This window comes from Zootoca vivipara, chromosome 7 (genome assembly GCF_965207765.1).
Source record: "Zootoca vivipara chromosome 7, rZooViv2.hap1.1, whole genome shotgun sequence".
Lineage (NCBI taxonomy): Eukaryota > Metazoa > Chordata > Lepidosauria > Squamata > Lacertidae > Zootoca > Zootoca vivipara.
In genome coordinates, this window is record NC_142590.1 from 30821680 (window position 1) to 30845391 (window position 23712).

Here is a 23712-nt window from a genome sequence, read left to right on the forward strand (position 1 = left end):
TATGCATGTTTCTTTGTTTGTTGATAACTATTTCTGAGCCTGCTGGAAAGGATGGGATAAAAAAAATCAGATTTTAAAAATAATAATAATAAAGTGCATACTAGGCCTTGCCAGACCCAATATGGGAGAGGGTTTTATTACAGTTAATGTCTATGCTGAAAGAACTACTCCAACTACTACATTTTCCTTTGACAACAATGCAGAGCTAATAAGACTTGTCCCATATTGAATCTGACAACTTTAGATACCCCTAACACAAGTCCATGTCATAGGGATAGAAAGGCCTTTTTTCAGCCTAAGAACCCATATCCCAGTGGGGGACAAGGCCAGTGGATATGAAGAGGAGGAGGAGGAGGAGGTGGTGGTGGTTTAGACTTGATATCCTGCCTTTCACTCCCCTTAAGGAGTCTCAAAGCCTTCCTCCCCAACAAACACTCTGTGAGGTGAGTGAAGTTGAGAGACTTCAGAGAAGTGTGACTAGCCCAAGGTTACCCAGCAGCTGCAAGTGGAGGAGTGGGGAAGGGAACCCGGTTCACCAGATTACGAGTCCACTGCTCTTAACCACTACACCACACTGGCTCCCCAATAATAATAATATGACTCTTATTAGGCTACATTCCAGCCAAACACAAGCCAGAGGTTTCTGCTCTCCATCTCCCACCTATATTTCTCTAGCCAAGCAAGCAGCAGACATTATCATACATGCTGCAGATAACTCCCTACACTGATAACCGCACACTGGAAAAGGTTCTCGCAGCAGCATGTAAAAAGCTAGTGCCTACAGCTGCCAGCCATCTCAGTGTATGGCACAGGTAGTTCGAAGTCAGTGCAGCGATTATGCAAATAAGGTTGTGAGAAAAGGCATTTTTCTAGCTTTTAGGCATTCCAGTTTAGTGTTAGTGTGTACATGAGTAATTATTGAAAGCAAAGGTGAAAAGTATAATGGAAAAGGAATGGTTGAATATACACAGAAATGTATTTAAATCTCTTAATGAAAGGTCACATTCCTAAGCACAGAGGCCTGCCAGACTTGCAGTAAAAAACCAAAGCATTGAAAAGCTTTGAACCAAAGCATTTGAAACATGCAGTTAGGAAAAAGAGTAGTATTTTAAAAATTGACATTCAGACCCCATTTCTAAACATACTTCCATTCATCATATGTTCCAATGTATTGTATTAGCCATAACAACACATCCAAAAGTATTATTATAACTATTCAATAAAACAGAATGATAAAATATAATTTTTAACAGTTCAGTCAACTACATTCTGCTTGGTAAAATCAGTTCATCATTCCCTTCATTTCTGAGGCTCAGGTGTGAGTGCTGTTGCCCATTTAGCCAATAGGGTTGCCAGACTCAGTAGAGGACAGGACTTCTGTGCCTTTAATTGCCCTGCTTTCTTTTGAGTCTAGAAACCTTAAAGAGAAACCAGCAGACCCTTTGCTTGGAAATTAAACAAAGGGTCTGCTGGTTTTTCTTTAAGGTTTCCAGACTCAAAAGAGAGCGGGGCAATTAAAGGCACAGAAGTCCTGTCCTTTATTGAGTCTGGCAACCCTAATAGCCAAATAGTAATATTAATGCAAAAGAGGCAGTTGTCAGCAGGCATGCAGGAACTCCAAAGGTTACAGGAGTACAAAAAAAACTTTAGAAAGATTTCTAAGGGGGAATCCCCAAGAACGCTACAATGATTTCTGAGCATGCTTAGCAGCTACTAAATACAAGCTAACTCCTGGGAGGTAAATGGGAAGCTTGGTGAGATGAGAATATAATGGAGTGTCCTGGAGGAGAACATCGCTCACTGACTGGAACAGTGAACAAGAGCATTTCACATTTTGACATTTCTGCAACATTTAATTGTGACTTTTCAGACTGCATTAAAATAGCAATGCTACAGTACTCAAAAATCACTGTTAAAAAAGGATATAAAATACAACCACATCTTGCGTGCAATTAACTTGCACAATGTCAACCTTGTGGACTGCATTGCTTATTTTAGTATCATTGCTGAACACACTTGTAAAAGTAAAAGTTCTGCACCAAATGATACAGACATAATGATACAAAAAGTTAAATATATGAAATATTTTTAAACAATTGTCTAAAGTTTACATCCTGAATGTGGTATTCTTGTACCCTCAAAACCCTTTACACCGGCTATGCTGCTTGCAACACTGTTTTTGTTTGCACAATGTTACTACAGGACTTCAACATGATATACTAGTGGTATTTAATTAATCAAGGTGGATAAAACTGCTTCAAAACTTCCCTGAAATTAATGAAACTTTAAAAATGCTCAAGTTTGCACAGAAAACTAGAATCTCAACCCCGTGGTCAACTTGCATCTTAGCAACTAACGCAAAGGCAACATGAGATTGCAGCTGTTAGCATATTTAAATAAATAATTGAATAATACACAAAGCAGACTGTGTGGGATATATTTATACCACTGCAATGAATGCAATGCAATCTGTCTACACATGCAAAGAATATACAAGTTTTGAAAGGGTGGAGAGAGACACACACAAAAAGCAAAGACAAAGAGTTGGTGAGTTACAAAACGATTTGCAACAGTTCGGAACTCTACCAGGCGATGTTGCTTCCCAACCTATGGTGATTTGAATAGGGTTCTCTGTGTGTATTTGTGTACTTTGGAAAAGAGGTGGTTCTCTACGGGAGTGGCATTTATAGCAGCAGCCGTATGTTCACTGGGTGATAACAGTTTTCTTTTAGTAGTAAGTCCCACCCCCCATTCTGAGCCGATCCTTATTGGATGAGGTTGTGCCATTCAATTAGTTTTATTTTTAAACCTGGTTACATAGTATTTTGTGGACATAAGCTCACTGTACAAACCGTTCTTCCTGAAAAGTCCTGGTAGTTGTACATTGCTAGAGTTGGAAGCAGCAATATGACTAAAAAGGAAGAATTCTACTATGGAGAAAATGGTAATCTTGTATGTCTTTGCTCTAAATGAATAACGTGAAAAATGCTTTGCCAGAGACTGACATTCAGGGTTCACTTCCATTTCCGTATCTTTGGGGGATGTGAAAAGTGATTGCTAGATGAAACAGTGTTGCAGTAATTTGAAGATGTATTTCGTTTTACTTACATAATGTATGTTTTTGAACCAATCTTTTAACTTTGAAACAAGTTAAAAATGGGCTCAACCCTTTTTGAAGCTACCTGCTGTGTTTACATTTGTTGTACAAGTTCTGCTCTTAAACTTTTAAAAATGCCTCAATATTTTGTGAAAGTTAGTTGTGAAAAATTGGACAGTTATTTAACTGCAAGCTTATTCCATAGCTTTCAATGAAAAGACTTGGTTTGGATTGCATCCTGTGCGTTTTATATATACATCAGATCAGCAAGATACATTATACAAATCTTTAGATTTGGAGCAAATTTCAAAATTAAAATTTTCTCTGAGCAAAACCTTCCTATAATACTAAACTGTGTTTCTATCTGGAAATTTCTGCTAGTACTGATATTTACAGTTTTCAGTTTTAACTGACAAATTAATTAAACAAATTATTGTTAATTTTTGACTTTTTGTATATTAACCTTCCGTTAGTAAACTGTCAAGTTCTGTCATACATTGGTAGCAGTCTTAAACCAGACCCACCCACCCCCAATTTGAGCAGGTATTCTGATGCTTCAGTAGAGAGCTGTCATTTCTGGAAGGGTTTTTGAAGGTGTTTGCAATAATTCAGTGTTTTACTTTCTTCAGCGAATACTGTTGTTTTCAACGTGTGAAATTTGTTTGCTTTGTGAGTAATAAAAACCACACCCCTACTATGAGATCAGAGTATGGAGTGCTTAATCTACTATGCCCTTGGTGTTTTTTTTAAATAGTAAATTAACAGGTATTGGTTTTTACTGGAGTGGTATTCTAACAGTCACATCTGATCCCCAAATGCATCGTTTTTCCATTTTAATGTGATAGGAAACCAATAGAGGTATGTCATGGATACTAAGGCTGAAATAAATTATTATGAATTCTGTTTTGCTAATAGGAATGGAGTCATTATAAAAAGTAGGATAACTTCTAGGAAAAAGAAACCTGGTTTGCACTTGGCCCCAGTGGCTACATTATCAACCATTCTGTTTCATGTAGCTGTCTTGAGCATTCAGGAAATTGCTGCTGTTAATGATGCTGCAGCATAATGTAGGGCAAAATAAAAGCAATTGGAAGGAAATTATGTATGCGGATCCTAGTCTTTTTGAAAACTTTATTATGGTCCTAAAGAGACAAGAAACTATGTCTGAAATGCAAAAAAATGCCAGTTCTACATAAATATTTCATACCTGTGTTTGATATACGGATACACCTGGATGTAACCATGCAAATATATAAACATTTGCCCTTGTTGGATGCATGCTGATGTGTTAATGGAGAGTATTACAAGACATGTCTATGCCACATCACCACATAGCTATGCAGATCCTTTTCCCATTTCCCCCCAATTGTGTGCAAAAAAAAGTTGTTCTCATGCTCTCAGGGGGCTGCACTAAGTGACCCTTGGGGTCCTTGCCAGCTCTTCAGTTTTTTGATTCAAGTTCTAAATGAGTGTAATCTGAAGGAAGTTCTGCAACTTAACAGAGTACTGTATAGGCAACTGCATAGCACATTTGGAACCTTTTATATTTTCCTTATAAGCTTGGCTTTGGTCTGAAGGATTTCTGTGTGACAGGGTAATTTGTGTTCTGTACCAGCCAGCAGTTTTTATCACATACATCTGTTCCAAAGCTATTAGCTGCCAAGGTTCTTGTGTGGCAAAAATATGTTTTTGTTGGTTATTGGCATGGAAGAGAACATATTTGCTACAATGCAAACAGAAACAAGGGAGCTCCCTCAGTTTACAGAGCAGGGCTTGTGCGTTATGAAGGTTTTCTGATATGAAGCAAGACAAAATTTCACTTTTGTTAATCAGTAAAATTCATCCCTTCCCCCTCCACCCCCCAAAAGAGAAAAAATGTTCTCTGGCAGCACAATCCTATGAAGTGTGCTTAGAATAAACCTCACTGAGTTCAAAATAACTTACTCTAGGAAAGTGTTAGTTACAGGTAGGTAGCCGTGTTGGTCTGGCGTAGTCAAAACAAAATTTAAAAATTCCTTCTAGTAGCACCTTCGAGAGCAACCAAGTTTGTCATTGGTATGAGCTTTCATGTGCATGCACACTTCTTCAGATCTGAAGAAGTGTGCATGCACATGAAAGCTCATACCAATGACAAACTTAGTTGCTCTCTAAGGTGCTACTGGAAGGAATTTTTAAATTTTGTTTCTAGGAAAGTGTGTATAGGGTTGCATCCTAAATTCCTTTGATGTAAACTGTCAGCAGTGGGCTCAAATCATATATTTTTTCTAGCAAATGGGATTTAAGAGTAGCTTCACGGAATGTCCATGTATCCTCTGAAGGAAAGAATCAGTGGTGTGGTAAAGAATGTTGAAAGAATGAGGTTCATAAACCTGTTGCTGGTGTAAGTAGCATAGCCATATTACATATACCAGGCTTTAATATCTTGATGAGTGTGTTGACATGTGAACTGGGCCATAGTCTGCTGTCAGTATTTTCTAACATAAGCCAGAAGGTAATGCAGGTAGAATGTTAGACATTAACACACCTAGCTGATAGATAGGAAATACGTGCTACCGTACCTATTTTCCTTGATTACCTTAGCAAAACCTGTGATGTTTTCTTGAGTTTTTATCTCACATCTTTCTGTAAAATAGTGAGAAGCAGAAGTGATAAGCTACTTTAATTTAACTGTCATCAGTAACCTGTGGAAGATAAGAAGTTGCTGGAAAGATGCTATCACCAGCTGCAGAAATGTGCAGTGAATTCCTGATAAATTGACTCATCCTAAATATTTTTCCTCTGTCAATCTTTGGTGCACGGATGGAAGTTAAGAAATTCTTTTATTTAACATAGCTGCTCCCAACGCAGTGAAGTAAACAAGAAGTCTGAACAAAGTACCTATTAATCCACCTCACATCTCCTCCCCTTGCCTTGGAGGTTTCCTATGTTACTGCCAACACAGTCCACGCAGAAGTAACACTGGTTTACTGTGTGTGCTATGCTTTAAATAGCCTGTTTATGTGCCCATTTGCAAAAGAAAGAAAAAAGTGCTTACTGTCTGTGCTAGTAATATGTTATTAATAATAAAAAATAACTTTTTAAAGGTTGCATTCTGCCATTCCAGAAGGCTAGTTTATACAACAGTTTATTTTTACATGTGAATTTTCCTGACTGTCTCTGGGTAGGCACTCACATGAAAAAATGGCTCATGTGAACCAGCTAATTACGTATATGGGCACCATCAATTCTTGGGAATGTGGCAGCTCGGAAAATTTTTCCATGGTGGTGGAAATTGCTATGAGCTATAACCAAGACTGGCCTTTTCACAAAAAGGAATTTAGGCATGGGTAGAAAGGCAAGTCAAGATTGTTTGTGTATATAAACATTTTTACTTTGGAAGCCTGCTGTTCAAATATCTCCTCCAAGTCACAAGGGAGCTTTAGGCAAGCTGTATTTTCCCCATTTTAGACTCCCATCTGCAACATGGGAATATAATACTGTAAACTATTATGTTGTTCCAAAGTTGCTATAAGGATTACCAAGATAGTGTCTGTGAAATATGAACACTTGAAACCATAATTATTCAAAAGTAATTTTTCGAATTGGCTCAGAATTATACTTTGTCCATGGTTGGTGGTACAAGCCAAACCTTAAGAATAAAAATTACCTTTGATAGCTTCATATGAACTAATTGGTCATCAGTAAACACTTTCAGATCAGTAAAACACATTCAGATCCCCTGTATACAATAAGTGGCCCAGATGTTCATAGTGGAAAGCAAAATATTGCTGAGATACATTAAACACCAGATCTTGTCTGTGTTTTAAAGTTGTTGCAGGAAATTGTCATGTTTTCACAAATCAGCTTGCTACTTTCTGGACTGTGGCTGCAATCATATATGCTTGCTTATGAGCAAAAAAGAGGTGCCAAAACTCACCATGAACGCCTTCCTTGTTCTCTTATAATGGCAATGGCGCCTACCTGAAAGGTGCTGGAACTGAATTCTGGTGAGTTCCAGCTGAAAAAAGCCCTGCTTGTGAGTACGTGCAATTGAACTCATTGGGACTCATGCATAGACATGTATCGGACTGTGCTGTAAATCAGTTCATTTCTGGTTTTAATAGAGCTTTTAAAAACTTGTTTTCCCCCTCCCACAGTGGAAATGCTAGCTGTCCATAGAAATTTACTGGAAAAGCTACTATTTTAGTGTAGCTGTGATTGGGCAGCAGACATTACAACCCAAATTAAATGTACCAGCAAAGAGAAGTACTAGTGCTCTTTCTAACCCATTTCTTATTTTATATGTGCTATATATTTGAGTTCTCCGGTATTTAAAAGTAATACCTGTCAACAGGTCAGCTGATCAACCCATCATTGTAAAAGCAAGTGAGCAGAGCAGGAGGCATACAATTGAGGATTAGAGTTTGCCGGGGAGAGGTCCTAAGTAGACTGACTTTGCTGCAGTCTGAGGAGTTTTATATGAGTGATTCTTGGCTTGCAATACATACAAGCCTCATCCCAGCCTATGAACTACAATACTTGCAGCAATGTACATAGCAGGATAGCACAAACCCCTCACCTCATCTCTCTTACAACACTCCCAACTTACAATGTGAGAGTAACAACTCCAGACAACACAGCAGGGTTGTAGGAAGCTTCTCTCTCATCCTGAGCCCCAAGATACATTGTAGTGCTTTTGTAAACCACTGTCTAACATGCAACTTGACCCTCAACATGTAATTTTGACCCTGGACTAAACTGGGCTGTAATAAGCCACACTCTCCCAGCCAAAGTTGAAAAACTAAAATAAAAATAAAACACCTGAGTTAGAAAAAGCTCGAGCTTCTCTGTTCTTTGATGCCATTTGTTTTGCAGAGAGCAGCCTAGCAGCAGATCACAATTGTGCTGAAATCTTGGGATTTCTCTATATTTATTTACAAAAGTAGCTTTCACTTCTGCTTTAGAGGACATTTCAATATGGCTCATCACTTAGACCCATGAAATTGTTTATCTTCCATGGAATGGCTCAGTCTTGTAATTTTATGTGCTTATGGAATAGGGACCATGCCCCAGTGGTAAGGTTGCCTGCTTAGCACAATGTGAGAGGAGCCCACCACATCCTCCCATTTGTCAAGTTGGGGCGAATAAGGGGCACTGAGCCTTTGATCAAGAAGAAGTAAACCCAGCTCTCCAGTGCTTAAGGTACAGTGATGCATCCAGTAATATTCCAGTGATGTGTAAGTGTGTATGATCTCAGAAAGCTTAAGCCATCAATGATGTAGTTCCTACATTTTCTAGGTCATATGTCTCTGGGTCAAGGGTCGGGGATCTGGCTGAATTTCAAGATCAGTGTTCCCCCCCCCTATCCTTCTGTATGTGGGAAATTGCACTGCACTGTGATTCACACACCATATCAAGGGAACAGCAAACCTTAATGATCTAATATCACTATTGGCCATATGCCACAGCTGAGCAGTAGTAGTTCAAGAAGACAGTTCACTAGCCCTTGAGAGCCATATATTGCTTTTTATATGGCATCGTTCATCCAGAAGGGTACCAAAGTGCTATGCATGTGAATATATATTCATTAGCCTCAGCAATAGCAAATGCTATCATTTATATTACGTTACAGAGTTCTATTATAAACCTCTTTATTCATTTGCTCATCTCCTTATCCTTTCGGGCTCAGACCTTTATATGCTTGCCTTACACTCCTAGGGCATTGTGCTTTTGTTTTTAATAAAACATATTAAAAGGGCCTCTTTTTAATGAAATTCTGACATTAATTGCTCAAATATATGGAGGGGGAGAATTGACATATTTGTGATTTTAAAGTAGCAAGACTTTCCCTGTCTTTTGCAGTTCTGCGCTACTGTCTGTGTTTAGAAATGCTGCTTTGTACCTGTTTAATTGGTTCCCTTTTTAAGATCTATTGAAAGCCCTTTCTGAACTTAGGAAATAGTTCTAGATGAGCTGAAAGGGGATTGCAAAGACTTTTGTTGTCAGAACAGAGCAGGAGAAATCGCTCTGTCCGCTTATCTGTAGAATAATCAGACTACTCCAAAACCTCATTCCACAACTCTTACTCCTTCAGCCCCTTACTCTTTTGCTTTCTCATTTTGATTGTTGTACATTTCCCAACACTGATTATTGTCTCTGCTAGCTAGATTCATTCATGCTTTCTGGTCAGAAATACATGACCAAGTGACTGCTCAAGCATTTTATTTTAAGGAAAATGAGGAGAATACAGAGTTCAGTTCTCAGGGACTGCTCCCTGATGCTATACAGTGGTAACTCAGGTTAAGAACTGAATTCTTAACCTGAAACTGTTCTTAACCTGAGGTACCACTTTAGCTGTCGCCACGCCGCCAAGGCACAATTTCTGTTCTCATCCTGAAGCAAAGTTCTTAACCCGAGGTACTATTTCTGGGTTAGCGGAGTCTATAACCTGAAGCATTTGTAACCTGAAGCATTTGTAACCCGAGTTACCACTGTACTGGATAAGTTGCCTGCAGGCACAAAGCACTACCTGCCCAAGGGACAAGTTCGTCTTTTCATTTCCAGCCAGGTAAACTGTCCAGTACTAGTATGGCTTTCTTTCCTGCCCTTTGTCTCCTGTTTCTTGCTTGCTGCCTTGCCACTGGTACTAACATTGATCCTCCCAGGCCTTTCTGTATAGTTGGCACTTGCTCTCAACTTTTCACCGCCAACCCATATTCCAGCCATCTGCTGTTGCTGTCCACAACTCATTGTCTTCTGCTGTCTGATAACAGACCAAACAAAGCTCCTTTGCTCAGGAACATATAGGAGTTCGATTTAAGATGCAAAGCTGAAGTGCATCTAATTGAGATGTACCAAAAGAAGGATTGACTGCTTGTCCTGTTTAAAGAGTGTCTATTCCCAACCAGCACACCTCTCTTTAATTGCCTCTGATGGAAGCAGAATAGTGTAGTGTACAAAAGCAGCTGGTTTTATAAGAGAAACAAGTCTAACGTTTGACACCCATGTGGCCACTCAGCATAAATATTCTATTAGTTGTGCAATTAAAATGTGTTGCTTCATAAGGAAGAGCAATGCTCCACATTGATTTGCAGGGATCAAGTGAGAAATCTTTTGGTGTGTTGATTCCTGTAATGAGCAATCTTGCCATACAAGGACAAAAAACTCAATTTTCCAACTGTCATCATTGGATAGAAAAAGCAAAAATGTCGAATACTGGATTCACCTATGATTAAAGACTCTTTGAGGGAAGTTCCACCAGGAATGAGCTTGGTTCATCGTATCTTTTCCTATGATTATAGCTTTAAATGCAAACAAATGCTGTCTCACAAACATTTTATATGTATTGCTTTATGAGTGTAAGCTGGCCCCATTGATCCCAGTGCAGCTATTCACACATATCAAGTTGTTTGCATGCATTAGAGTTTGTAGAATAGAATTTGAATGCATGCAATTCCTTAGAGTAGCCTGGTATGGTAAGAAAACAACAGGGATTGTTGTTGACAAAGGTTAGGAGGAGATGCAGCTTGGGGGAAGGGGAAGGAATCAATTTAATTAGAATGGATTCTTTTCATAGATAGCTTAAACCAACACACCAAATTCATTGCCTAGAATATGATTTTATATCACTATTGATATAATGACACAAAACTCTAAGAACAGTCTTTCTTCAGTTCCCTCCTACAACTTTGAGAAAGAGAGATGCAATCTTTATCTGTGGACCGTTGTTGATTAGGATGGGAAACCCACAGCACATTTATTATGGAAATGTTTGCATTGAAGTCAGCACCATTGCTCCATTTTAAGTGTGTTGTGGACTGGAGCTTTAATCTCTATTGAATTCCTTAAGACTTCATCATTAGTATGGCAATAAGAATGTGATTAAAAGATGAGAGGCTTGAAAGGAAGTGGGAAAGGGCAATGCACCCCAGGATTTTAAATGTGACCTTGTTGATTAACACCTCAAAAGCCAATTTAATTTATTTATTTCATTTCCAGTTTTCATTATATAGTGTGTTGTTGTTGTTTAAAAATATGTCTTTGTGTTAATGTAATGATCTTGGGAAGGGTTCCAATGGGGTCAGGTGGGCTCAGTCAGTCATGCAGCATGTGTCTCCTGAGTTACCAGGGTCCATCTCAAATTTGGACACCTTGCTTGTTTGGCCAACCTTGCCAGCAGAACCACTGGAGCCCAACTCAAGTTCAGCCTCTTAAGAGGAGGTGACTGCCCTGTCTATGCTGTTTTCTCTAGAGGAGTCTCTCACACCTCCTCCATCACCTAGGTCACAGAGAAGGTAAGCCAGGCATGAACAGACAGGTCAGGCTCAGCCTTCCTGGAGGAGTGAGCATTTGCTTGCCAAGTCTAAGGAACAGTCTTGTTGGTTGCACTAAATTAGCCCCCCCCCCACACACTCAAAATTACAGGGGGCACGTCACTTGTTGGATCAATGTCTTCAGTTGTCTAACTATGTGTTGTACTTGCCGTGCCTTTCAACTTTATTCTGCTTATGTATCGCACTGATATGAGTATTAAATATTTTGGTAGAAACTGTAATCTGAGTTTGAGTTCTTCATCCAGTAGGAGCCAGGACAGTGATTTTGATATTTGGATACAGAATTGGGAAACAACCACAATGACCACAACCACACCTTACGCAGTTTACCTGTATAGGGAAGCTTTTTAATGTGTAATGTTTTATTATGTTTTTATATCTGTCAGAAGCTGCCCAGAGTAGCTGGGGCAACCCATTCAGATGGGTGGGGTGTTGTTGTTGTTGTTGTTAGTTTAGCAGTATAACATTTCATAGATAGGCAAAAGGGCACAGCAATTTTTAAAAATGAGAAATTTAGATGTGGAACCATTTCCTATACCTTGAAATATATTATAGTAATGAAGAACATTTTATGATGCTATTTGGTTTGCAGCAAATAGCACAGAGGAAGAAACGTCTGGTGCATGGTTAAGGCATCAAGAAATGAGAGGCCTAAGAAGAGGCCTGCTAGATCAGGCCAGTGGCCCATTTAGTGCAGCATTCTGTTCTCAAAGTGGTCAGTTGGATGCCTATAGGAAATAGCCTGTGAGCAGGACCTGAATTCAGTTTTTTAATACCATAAACATTGTGGAAAGATGTTAAGCATTCGACCATTTAATGTGAATGGTCACGTAAATACTCCATAAGCAAGGAGTGCCTTGAATAAAAGGATTTTACAAAAAGAGAAAATTATTGTCTTTACACCTCCAATATTATTTGCCCACCTACATATTTTTATGCTTTTGGGAGATATGAATGTTTGTTAGTTCATCCATGAAATCTATATTTCACATAATCTAATAAATAAATAAATAAAAAATGCCTGATATTGTGAGCTCCTTTTTCATTAATCGCTCTATATCTTTGGTTCACTTTCTGTGCAGCATTCTAACATTTAACCAAGTCAGCCATGGACAATAAAGTTACTTCGCGTAATATTATATAATAAGAAGAAAATGGCAACAACTAATAACTTGAACAGTGAAACTGTTAGACAGACAAGCACGGTCTCCCTCAAATTAACAAAAGGCCAATTTAAGGTGTCTGATTTTCTGTTACAGTTACATATTCATTTTTTCATGCATTTCTTTCTTGACAAGATGTGACGGCTCATTCATTTTTGTGTGTGCATGTTGAGGTTGGCACTAAATGTATACGTCAATGCTGCTTAGTGTGTGGACTAATCTTTTGGATGGTTTGGTACATTTCCAGATTCTAGCTAGCTGTATTCTGGGGGGCGGGGGGACTTCAAGAAGTGTTTTGAAACAGGATCTTGTGGATGATATAATGAGAAGCTTATGTTGAAACGGGTGGCGTTTTTTTAAAAAAACGTGGACATAAACAAAAATCGTAAATGCATGTTGAGGGCTATGTGAATTGTCCTCAAGTTACCATAAGTGTGTTATAAAACGAAGGACATTTGTTCCCAACTTTTCACATAATTATTGTTTTTCATAGCTCCCTTGAGTTGTAGTCACACTGAAAATAACAGCTCCAGCAAAATCGCATTTCATCTTCATTGAAACCTAGATAAATCTGCAAATTATGTGGTGTAAAATTATTTTTATAGGATATGGGAAGGCAAGGCTGTGAATAGAGCGTCTTATTTCATTTTAACATTTGCAATTAAGACTTTCAATGGGTAGTTTGAGAGAAAAGTAGCTTCAAATTCAAGGCAGCAATGCTTAATGGGTTTTTATTTCTCTCACAAGCCCACATTGAAGAAATGCGTTGGGAAAGAGTGATAATTTTAAGACAAATGAAAGAACTATACTGCATGTTTTCTCGAATAGATAATTGCTTTGTCTTTCCTGATTTACCTAGTTGTAGGCTGGCAAAACTTAACAAACCAGTGTTAATTATTTGGTTCTGCCACTGCTTGCCTATTGTGCAGACTTGTTGTATACAGTACTATGAAACAGTGGGAGGAAGCTCACACAACTGGTAACTCTGCAGAATAGCTGCTTACCCAGATGTGGGGTAGGCAGCTATTTTGGCCTGTCATAGAGAGCTCCCACTCCCAGGGAGCAATGCCTGGGAACGACAGGCAGACTGGGGGATTCCCAGCCCAGCTGCTGTGGATTGGTGGGCTTTCCCACTAGCTGCTTGATTTAAATTCCAGCTGGTCTGACCAGGCTGAGTGGATGGGGGTTGGGAGCACATGAAGGCCAGCTGCGCCCAACCGCAGGGTCTCTGTCCAAAAACCTTCAGCGGCTTGGGAGGGTCATCTGTGCAGACTTGCATCTTGTGGAGGACCCATTAATCCTGGGTCTGACCCTGCCATGTGGCAGCCCTCCACCAGGGGGGCTGGAGGGATATACACCCAATGCCTAAGCCAAGCCCAACAACCTACATGTGGAATCAATAAAGTTGTGGCCAATTTTTTAATCCCGGAACATCGTATCATAGGGATACAGATACAGTCTGTGTACATACCATATATTTAAAGTACATATGTACCTGCAAGAATCCAGGTAACTGCCTTTTATCCCTCATAGAGCTGCTGTTCTCTGCACCCTTGATAGTCTTGAGTTTCCATTATTCTTTTTTTTTGGGGGGGGGGAGTACTTTAAATGTATGGTGTGTGTATTGCCAGAGCTTTGCTTGATTTCTCTTCCTTAAACTATACTTGGACCACCTATGCGAGCTATCCTGTGAATCAAACTAATCAATAAATTAGTGGGGTTTTTCATAAGAGTTTCATGTAGGACAAATTGGTAACAGATTATTCCTGACTTTCTGTTTTGTTTACTCTGCTGTATCTTTATAATATTTTATTTTAAATGCAGGTGAACCAAGGAAATTTGACCCAAAGTTCAGAGGACCTATTCACAACAGGTAAATACTTCTGATTTAGTATATTAAACTCCTGCATTGCTTTTCTGTGAACAGAAGAAAAATATGCACTTAACTGGGGAAAAAAAATTGTATCAGTTTTTATTTGTGTCCAGATGTTGTCTCTTTTTGTACTTTGGAAGTGAGGGGGAACTTTTTTCTTCCAATATAATGATGATGCTGATGTAAGAGATTTGCAGAGTCTGCATGTTCCTCTTGCCACATGAGGGCTTTCATAAACGGCACATCCATTAAGGGGTTATCTACCCTACTCATAGCTGCCAAGTTATCCCTTTTTTTAAGGGATTTTCCCTTATGCTGAATAGGCTTCCTCGCGAGAAAAGGGAAAACTTGGCAGCTATGACCCTACTTCAACTATAATGTTACTATGTGAAGTCCACCTGCTGACCTGGTGTGAAAATCACACTAAGCCAAACTATGACTTGGTAGGACTGTGCAAGATTGCATACACCTGGAAAGGAGCTCACAGCTACTTTGCTCCTTACCCTTCCTTTTACTGCCACACTAAGGTTTGGCTTAGCATGTTCTCTGAACCTGGGCTCATGGGCTCACGACCAGGAAACAGATCTTGAGCCATGGCTGCATAGCAGTTTATTTGCAGTTATCTTCTGATTTTAGACTCCTGCTTTATACCATGATGCCCTAATACAAACATATAGTTACCATGACAATAGCTGCAGATACTGCAGTTATTTGTATTGTGCTACATGTGCACGGCCATAGAATATTATGGCTATTATGCAATTATCATTTAAATGTGGTGTATCTTATAAAACTCTTGGGAGAAGTGCAATATGGGGAGTTTGCATTTCCCACCCAAACACTTACAGTCCCACATATAGTTAACACATAACCAAGAGCTTTATTTTGTCTTGTTGCCTTTCTTTAAAAACAAGGATCATTTGTCCTTGGCACATACATTATTTTTGGACCTGATTATACTATGTGACTGCAGTGCCCCATGATAAATAATATATCACTATTATTTCAGACATTGGACAATATTTTTGGCTCTCTAATTGCCAAGAAAGGTGGCGTGTTTAGTGCCAACACTGGCATATTTAGTTGCTGCTAGTTTTTCTTATCTCACTCTCCCTGCTTTCAGTGAACGCTGATATCTTGGTGGAAGGGGGGGGTGATCTTCTGCCCATTTTTATGGCCCTGAGTTTAACTTTAAAGAGCTGAGCTCACACATTATATGTGGTGTATAACTCAAAGTGTGTGTGTGTGTGTGTGTGTGTGTGTGTGTGTAGTACACTCTACTAGTTTACACCTGTTCCTAAAATAAGCAATGTAACATATGCAAGGGTGAAGGAAAATATCAATCTATACTTAATTTTTAGGTGGGCAGTTCTAACAAGCTTTTGGCTACATGTGTTGGGGAAGTGGGATCTCAGCTGTCCATCATAAGTACCTGACTCATCTCCGAGTCTGCTGGATGCTTACACATGACTGTCTTCTTTGCATATAAAACTACAAGTTGCATATAAAACTACAAGTAAGAAATCTAACACATGTAGGCTTGAATTTTATTACGAATGTGGGACAAATTTGCATGATTAGTTTATTTGCCTGTACACATTGTAAAGCAAGACACAGTTGCACGGTTGTCAAACAGTTTCAGTCGAGGCAGTCATTTGTTTTGGTGAGGCAGGAGCAATTCCGCTGCCTGACCATGGATATCCAGTATGTTTGTCAGATCCAGCCCAAGGTCATCTATTGATTAACATTGACAGAAGGTTATTTTCCTATGATAAAGGTAAAGGGACCCCTGGCCATTAGGTCCAGTCGTGACTGACTCTGGGGTTGCAGCGCTCATCTCGCGTTATTGGCCGAGGGAGCCAGCATACAGCTTCCAGGTCATGTGGCCAGCATGACAAAGCCGCTTCTGGCGAACCAGAGCAGCACACGGAAATGCCGTTTACCTTTCCTCTGTAGCAGTACCTATTTATCTACTTGCACTTTGACGTGCTTTCGAACTGCTAGGTTGGCAGGAGTTTTCCTATGATACTTATCATCTTTTTAGTATAGGAAGCTTTTTGAGATGTCAGTACAGTTCCAGAATCTGTAATAATATTTAATCAAGACTACCAAAAGGCCAAACCTAAAGCAGAATGACGTTTGTTTTATTTTTTCCATGTATACTATAATTATATGCAAAATAAAAACCCATTTGCAATAGAAATTTACCAGAAATAGACCCATGAGAAGTTTTCCGATAAGGTTTGCAGGTACCATTTATAGCTTATGGAAGACCTGCATCATGTGATTACACATGTAAGATTAGTGTATAGAGTAGATGTGTATTTTGGTACATAAAAACATAGGAGGCTGCCTTATACCAAGTCACACCATTGGATAACCTAGCTCAGGATTACCTATACCAACCAACAGCTGCTCTCCAGAGTTTCAGTCAGAATTCGCTCTCACCCCTACCTGGAGATCTACGTTTTCTACTAGTGAGCTCCATTTTCCTGACACATTGCTTCTTTCATTGTCTTATTGACTGTACCCTATATTACCAACAGTCTATTAGTTGTGACATCCTGTTTCCTACAGTAGCCAAGCACGATTGCAACAGGGCTCATATCTGCAGGGAGACTGAGTTTCCATTCCTTTTCTTGAAAGCAAGTTTCTGATATTCTTAGGAGGAAAGTTATAAAGCAAAATGTGCAGGCAAACTTTTAAAGTAATTTCTGTGTGATGAGCCAGCTTGGCTGCTTCTCAGTCTTTTTGGCCAAAGAGAAAATTGAGGGCTGTGATTGAAAAGTGGATTGTTTGGTCTAGCACAGGGCAGTCCAACACAGAGCCCGAGGGGAACATTTGACATTTGTGTGCATGCACCCACCCACCCCTGCATCTCTCATGCTGTCTTCCCAAAGCCAGGTAAGCAGGGGGCTGGACTTGGGGAAGGAGGCATGAGGGCTCTGACAGGGTCCTAGAGTCCTCCATCCTCCTTCCTAAATCCCGGTGCCTTGCTTAGCTAGTTTTGGGAAGGCAGCATGAGGACTGGCGATGGGGAGCATCAAACTTTGGCTATTGTTCCTCCCCACCCCCACCATGTTAAAAGGCACTGTGCAGCCCACAGATTCTGTGTCGAAGTACTCTTGCAGCCCACTTGGTGTGAAAAGTTGGACCACCCTAGTCTAGTAGGTTCCTTGCCATATGACTCTGGCCATAACATAATGCACTGAAGAGTCAAGATACCTGTTGTTCACTGCAGAGGAGTGGGGATGCAGAGAAGCCTTCAAGAAATCAAAACTTGTGCAAATTAAGACTTAGGTGAAATGGCTAAAATGTTTTGAATGCAAACACATTATTGAGAATATGTTGCAGATGTGCTTTTGTTGTTTTCCTGGGAAAGAGAAAAATGAGACCACCAGCAATTACTTATCAATTTTAGTTTTCTCTCTGTGGAAAAAAATGGCAAAGATAATAACGATGGCACTGTGATGTTCAAAGCAACATTTTAAGTACATAATGTTCTTTTCTACCCACCCATGTACTTTGTTATTATTAGTATTATAGTTGATATTTTGAAAACAGATAGAAGAGCCTTGAGTGAACATTTAGTGAGAGGTAGCTATTGAACGTGATGGAGGAAGCTGCATTAATATTAATAAGGGAAATTGTATTAATGGAGCTCTTTCTGTGATAACTTCTCTAGTTATATAGGAAAAACATTCACAGATAAAATGAATAACACATGCTAAATAATATTTTTATCAGTAGGCTTTTGTATCCTAAAGCTTGCAGTCACCCAGCCAGGTGGGTGGGGCATAAATTATAAATTATTATTATTATTAATAGCCTGACCACTGCATTTTGAAGCAATTGTAGTTTACCTTTCAGATGTTTTGAGTGGACATGTAACATGTGAATTTGACTAACTTGAGTTGGTCATGGATGCCATACATGTACACTGCTCAGGGAAATGCACACTCAGTGGGAGAGTAGGGTTCACCTTGTGTGTCGTGTGTGGGGGGGGGGTGGATTTCAAGATTGAGCTATTGTACTTATCTGACCACACACACACACACACACACACACACACACACACACACACACACACTGTTCCAATTATATATGCTAACTTCTATGTATCAGTTGTAGCCTGATTTGATTAACGCTTAGATAAAAGGAAAGCCATGATGCTCTTCTCCATTGAGATGTACATTGTATGTCTAGTATTTGAATGATAGAACACTGTTACACTATTGTACACGAGGGATTGTCTGTGCACAGGTGCTGTTGTTCCATTTCTAAATTTTAGCATCAGATTATAGTACAGATGTTGCTGTTTTATGAGTGATACATCAGATTCTGGGTGCCGCTGCACCAATAATATAACAAGCGATGAAGTATTTGCTTCCAAAGACCAATATTTCTCATAGAATTGGGGATTTCACAGACACGTCTACACTTTGGATGCTGGTGAGGGAGCATCTAAACTAGAGCTGTCAAGTAATTAAAGGCTTTTAGTTGATTAGCTGTCTTGCTTTTAATCAATTAATTAGACAAATTAAAGACAAGTGATGCTATTTCATGAAAACAACACTTGAATTGAATTAAATTGATAAATAAATTAGCATATGGGAGATTATTTTAAATGCATTTGTTAGATCAGGTTTAGATTGTCACTTCTCCAGAGAGGAATACACACCCAGCTATCAACCATTTGTATATGTTAATTTATTTAAATGTTTGCATATAGGGAATTGTCTGTTGTTTAGATAACTAGCGTAGAAAGTAGCTGTGTGATTATGCCCGACTGAGAGTTGATGCACTCGGATCATTTAGAAGAGTGAACTCAACTTTCAAAGTGTGGGCCAAAGTTAAGTAATCCTGTTGATTTCATTGGGAGAACTAAGCACATCTTTAACTATCTTTCACTGAAACAGATGGGACTTACTTACGCTTGACTTTTAATACCCTCTGTGTTTTCCTCTTCGTACTTTAATGCACATCTAAATAATATTAAAACATTTGTTACTTTGTAATCTAATAAGCACAATAATTACATTTTGTCGGAAAATGCTACATAACGTAACTACTTTATATAGTCCCGGTATAACTGATTTGATGCTATTATCACTATCATTGCTTCATTATCCCTATACTGATTCCACTGAGGATCAGTAGGGAGAGAGAGCGGGGCATGCATGTGCACACAAACATATCTAGATACTCTACAGATTAATACAGTACTTGAACACTCTGAATAGTACTGTTACCATAGTTTACCAGAATCACCAACAGCATGAATCATAATTACTGGTACATAACTTAGATTCCTTCTCACTTCAATTCAATTCAGTCTTCAATAATGTTACAGTAGGAATAGTTTTTATTACTATTATAAATATCAACAAAAATTATGAATGTAGATATTTCCTATTAGAAGCTAAGTTTAATCAGTAAGCTCTTAGTAATAACTAAGAAAGCTATTAGCAATCATACATATATATATATATATATATATATATATATATATATATATATATATATTTGTGTGTGTGTGTGTACCCTGTTTCCCAAAAAATAAGGCATACCCATAAAATAAGCCATAGCAGGATTTCTAAGCATTTCCACAATATATGCCATACCCTGAAAATAAGACATGGACGCGGCGCCTCCCGGCAACAGCTCGCTGTCCTCAGCCATGCTGCACCTCACAGAGCCCTTCCCGCTGTAATAATACACCCCCCAGAAAATAAGCCATAGTGTGTCTTCTTGAGGAAAAATAAATAAAAGACAGTGTCTTATTTTCGGGAAAACATGTATATTGCATGACTCCAAAGGATTCATGTAGCCAACAGTTAAACAGAATTAGTAGCCTAATATATTAGGCTACTAATTCTGTTTAACTGTTGGCTACATGAATCCTTTGGATTCATGCAATATACATTTACAATGGAAAATGTAGAGCTTTGCTCTGGCCAGTGATGCACACTTGAACACACTGCTCTTGAAATAGCGTGCATGTATTTTTATTTGCCAAATTCCCATCCCACTTCCTATTGTCACATTTGAAACAGCGTACAAAAGGTAAAAACACACACATAGCAACAAATAAACATTGCATCAGAATATAAATAGTATACTGCTTATTACTTATTCCCATAATCTCTGTGTTGCCCTTCAGTGTAAATAGTATTTCTCTGGGCAGCTGAGAAATCCCTACAATTAAAAAGTGGCTCAGTGCAAAATAATAATAATATGGAGATTTTCACCACGTTCCTACCTCTGCCTCCTGCTTATCAGAAGACAAATGTTTCAGGCACCATTTTTTTTCATAGAAGTTTCCTATTAGTGGATAAAATATACTTGGAATGAGCATGCAGTGCTAAATTTCCATGAGCAAAGGCTGTATTCTAGAGAAGGAAGAGGGAACTCTGAGATACAGGAGCCTGCATCAAGTAACAGGTTACCAGCTCAGTGGCGCAAACCATGTTATGTTAAATGCATTCTCCTCCCCCTTTTAAATAGTGCCAACAAAATAGCCCTCCTATAGGTGGGAGGAGCAGAGAAGGAGGTTTTATTGTATGAACATTCTTCAAGCATAATGAATTCAATGGAGGCAACCCTCATTCCAAGTATATTTAGTGCGTTAAACCAATTCAACCACATACCTGTTCTCATCCTGCTGCTCCTCAGATTCCTTAACCAATGCAGCGCCTTTAGGAACTGCAGGTAGGAGGGCAAAGCAAATTCTGTTTGAATCCCACCTGACACTAAACACACACCCTTCTTAACCCACCTCCTTTCTGCCACCTCCACATTTAGTGCACTCAAGTATCTAAACAGAGACGGAACTGTTGGGAGGAAGAGAATTTTTTAAAAAACACAAATGATTGCAAAGGCAAAGCTAATACATAACAGCAGCACAAACTTTGTCAAACTAGAACATACACACAAAAATCTTTGTAAGAAGCGGAGTATGGTTTGGTTACCTTGTCTTCTAGTTTTTACTCCTTACCTTTTCCATACAATTCGCCCTTGGATTACTATGGTACCATTTCATTGCACCATCATGAGACTAATAAGATGAGATCTTTCTTCTTAATTTGTTCACGTCCATGATTTCAAGAGGCAGTGTCACAAATCACGAGCCTATTAGTGGTATGCCCAATGACCTTTATTTTCTCTCTGTGAAGGCCTGAAGGGATTCCCCAATTAAACCCCCCAAGAGTATATGAACAAAAAGAGCTATAATTGGTGGCCAAGAGAGGCCCTGAAATTAACAGGAATGGAAGAAAATATACTCTTTGAACTGATTGATTGCAGGATATTACATTAGCTATGCAAAAATGACTCTTTAATTCAGTAACTTCAATCTCTCTTTCTCTCTTCCCCCCCCCCCCCTTCAAGTTTACAATCCTTAAATTCAGAAAGCCGATTTTTTGCTTGTGGTTATTGCAAAGCCTCAGCCCTATTTAATTATACCTCTGGATGTGTTGGACAATGGTGAGCACTTTGCTTAGTTTCACAGGTTGAAGGATAGTCAGCTTTCTCCCCACTCTAGAACTGAAGCTTTGGGCTGCTTTGTAAAATAGGCTTAGCTTTATTGAATAGTCTTTGTGTTTCCAAGCAGATAACAGAAGTGGGAAGGGATGGCACAGGGAAAGCAAATGAAACTGGCTGTTCCTAAGAAGTTTGGATAATCCTTGGTATGCCTATATAGGTATAAGCCACCTTTTTTTAAAAAAAAAAATACCAATTTCAGATGTTTTAATAAGGTATTAAGAATAGCATTTGAGAAAGGAAAGCTTACAGTATTAAGGTGAAAAACGCAACCCACACTTCAGTATCCGGTTTCCCTCCTCTATACCTCCCTATCCTGGGGCTGCTGATAGGGTTTATGATTATAGTAATCCCTGGGCAACCATTCCTTTTTAGTGTGTTATCCTCATGATACCTAGGTTGCTCCATTAACCTGGTCACCAGTTCTTCAATTATGATTCTCTATCCACTTCTGTAACAATTTCCAGAGAAACAGCCATGTTAGTCTTTTGCGGCAAAAAACCAGCAGCCTCCTGGCAATTTAAAGATTTGATTTTAGTGTCGGATACTAACTGTGCATAATAAATAATGCATGAGCCTTTTGTCCCATCCTTTCAGGTGAGTACAGAAGCCTTACTGCTCCACCTGTTCCTGGTGTCCCACAACTCGGGAGACATGTTGTAAGTTGGCCTCAAATATGCTCCTCAGCCTGCCAGTCTTGGGACTACACCCTTCATGCTTCAAGGTGCCTAAAGTTTGACAAGTGTCCTTAACTAGCTGATAATGTAGTATATAACTCCCACGCAATGAACCTATTTAATGGCTGACACTCATTAAGCAGATCTGCCACCAAATCAGTACATAATAGGCAAAACACACACACACTGCATACAATGGACAAGCAGCAAGAGGCAGGGTGGGGTTAAATAGCTTGAAGCTGAATGCCCAACCTTCTTTCCCTCAGTACGCACAAACACTGCTCACTGACTGATACCATTGTTTGGTGTGCAGCAGAAGGAGGATTGCTGATTCCATTGCTGTCATCTCAAGATAGTGGCAGGCAAAGGTGAAATGTCCCCTATAACCTGAATGGTTGTACTCCCGGTACCTTTCTGCCTCCCATCCCTTTAAACATTTGGTTTTTTTGCATCAGTGATAGGACTTGAATTTCTCATAGTTCTGTAGCTGTGGTCCTCCAGATACTGTCGGGCTCCCACCTCCCATCCACCTCATCACAACCAGTGATCCAGATATTGGAAGTTGTAGTACATTGCTTGTTTAAATCCCTCTGTTGTTGTTGTTGTTGTTGTTGTTGTTGTTGTTGTTGTTGTTGTTGTTGTTGTGCAGTTTTTTGTGTGCTTTGATTCCTTGGCATTTTAAGGTTTGTTATATTTACTTGTAATGAGTCTAGCCTCCTTTGTAGTGATTTAATTGATTTAATTGTTGTGTTTATATTGTTATTGTATTTATTGCAGTCATACCTCGGGTTGTGAACGTGATCTGTGCAGGAGGCATGTTTGCAACCCGTAGTGCCACGTCTGCACACGTGTGTGATGTGATTTGGCACTTCTGGCCATGCGCATGATGTCATTTTGTGCTTCTGCGCATGTGCGAGCGCCGAAGCCCGGAAGTAAGCTGTTCTGGTACTTCCAGGTTTGGCGCAGAGCACAATCCAAAAACACACAACCCGCAACATTCATAACCCAAGGTATGACTGTATTTAAATTTTTATACTCCCATACATGA

At 39.3% G+C, this 23712-nt stretch overlaps 1 protein-coding gene across 6 annotated transcripts in view; it reads left to right on the top strand.

Annotated features, from left to right (window-relative positions):
* SLC44A5 (solute carrier family 44 member 5) overlaps nucleotides 1–23712 on the top strand; it is a 176019-nt gene that overhangs the window by 65369 nt on the left and 86938 nt on the right. For 4 of the 6 annotated variants that reach the window (XR_015950811.1, XR_015950810.1, XM_035122672.3 and 1 more), the window contains exons 1-3: nucleotides 2807–2944; nucleotides 14397–14445; nucleotides 22585–22711. Coding sequence is in view for 4 of the 6 variants with exons in the window: in XM_035122672.3 (XP_034978563.2) it covers nucleotides 2933–2944; nucleotides 14397–14445; nucleotides 22585–22711 (188 nt within the window). In the remaining 2 variants the exon portion in view is untranslated. Of the gene's footprint in view, nucleotides 1–2793; nucleotides 2945–14396; nucleotides 14446–22584; nucleotides 22712–23712 lie in introns of those variants that run through there. The other 2 variants (XM_088673230.1, XM_088673229.1) reach the window with 2 other exon arrangements.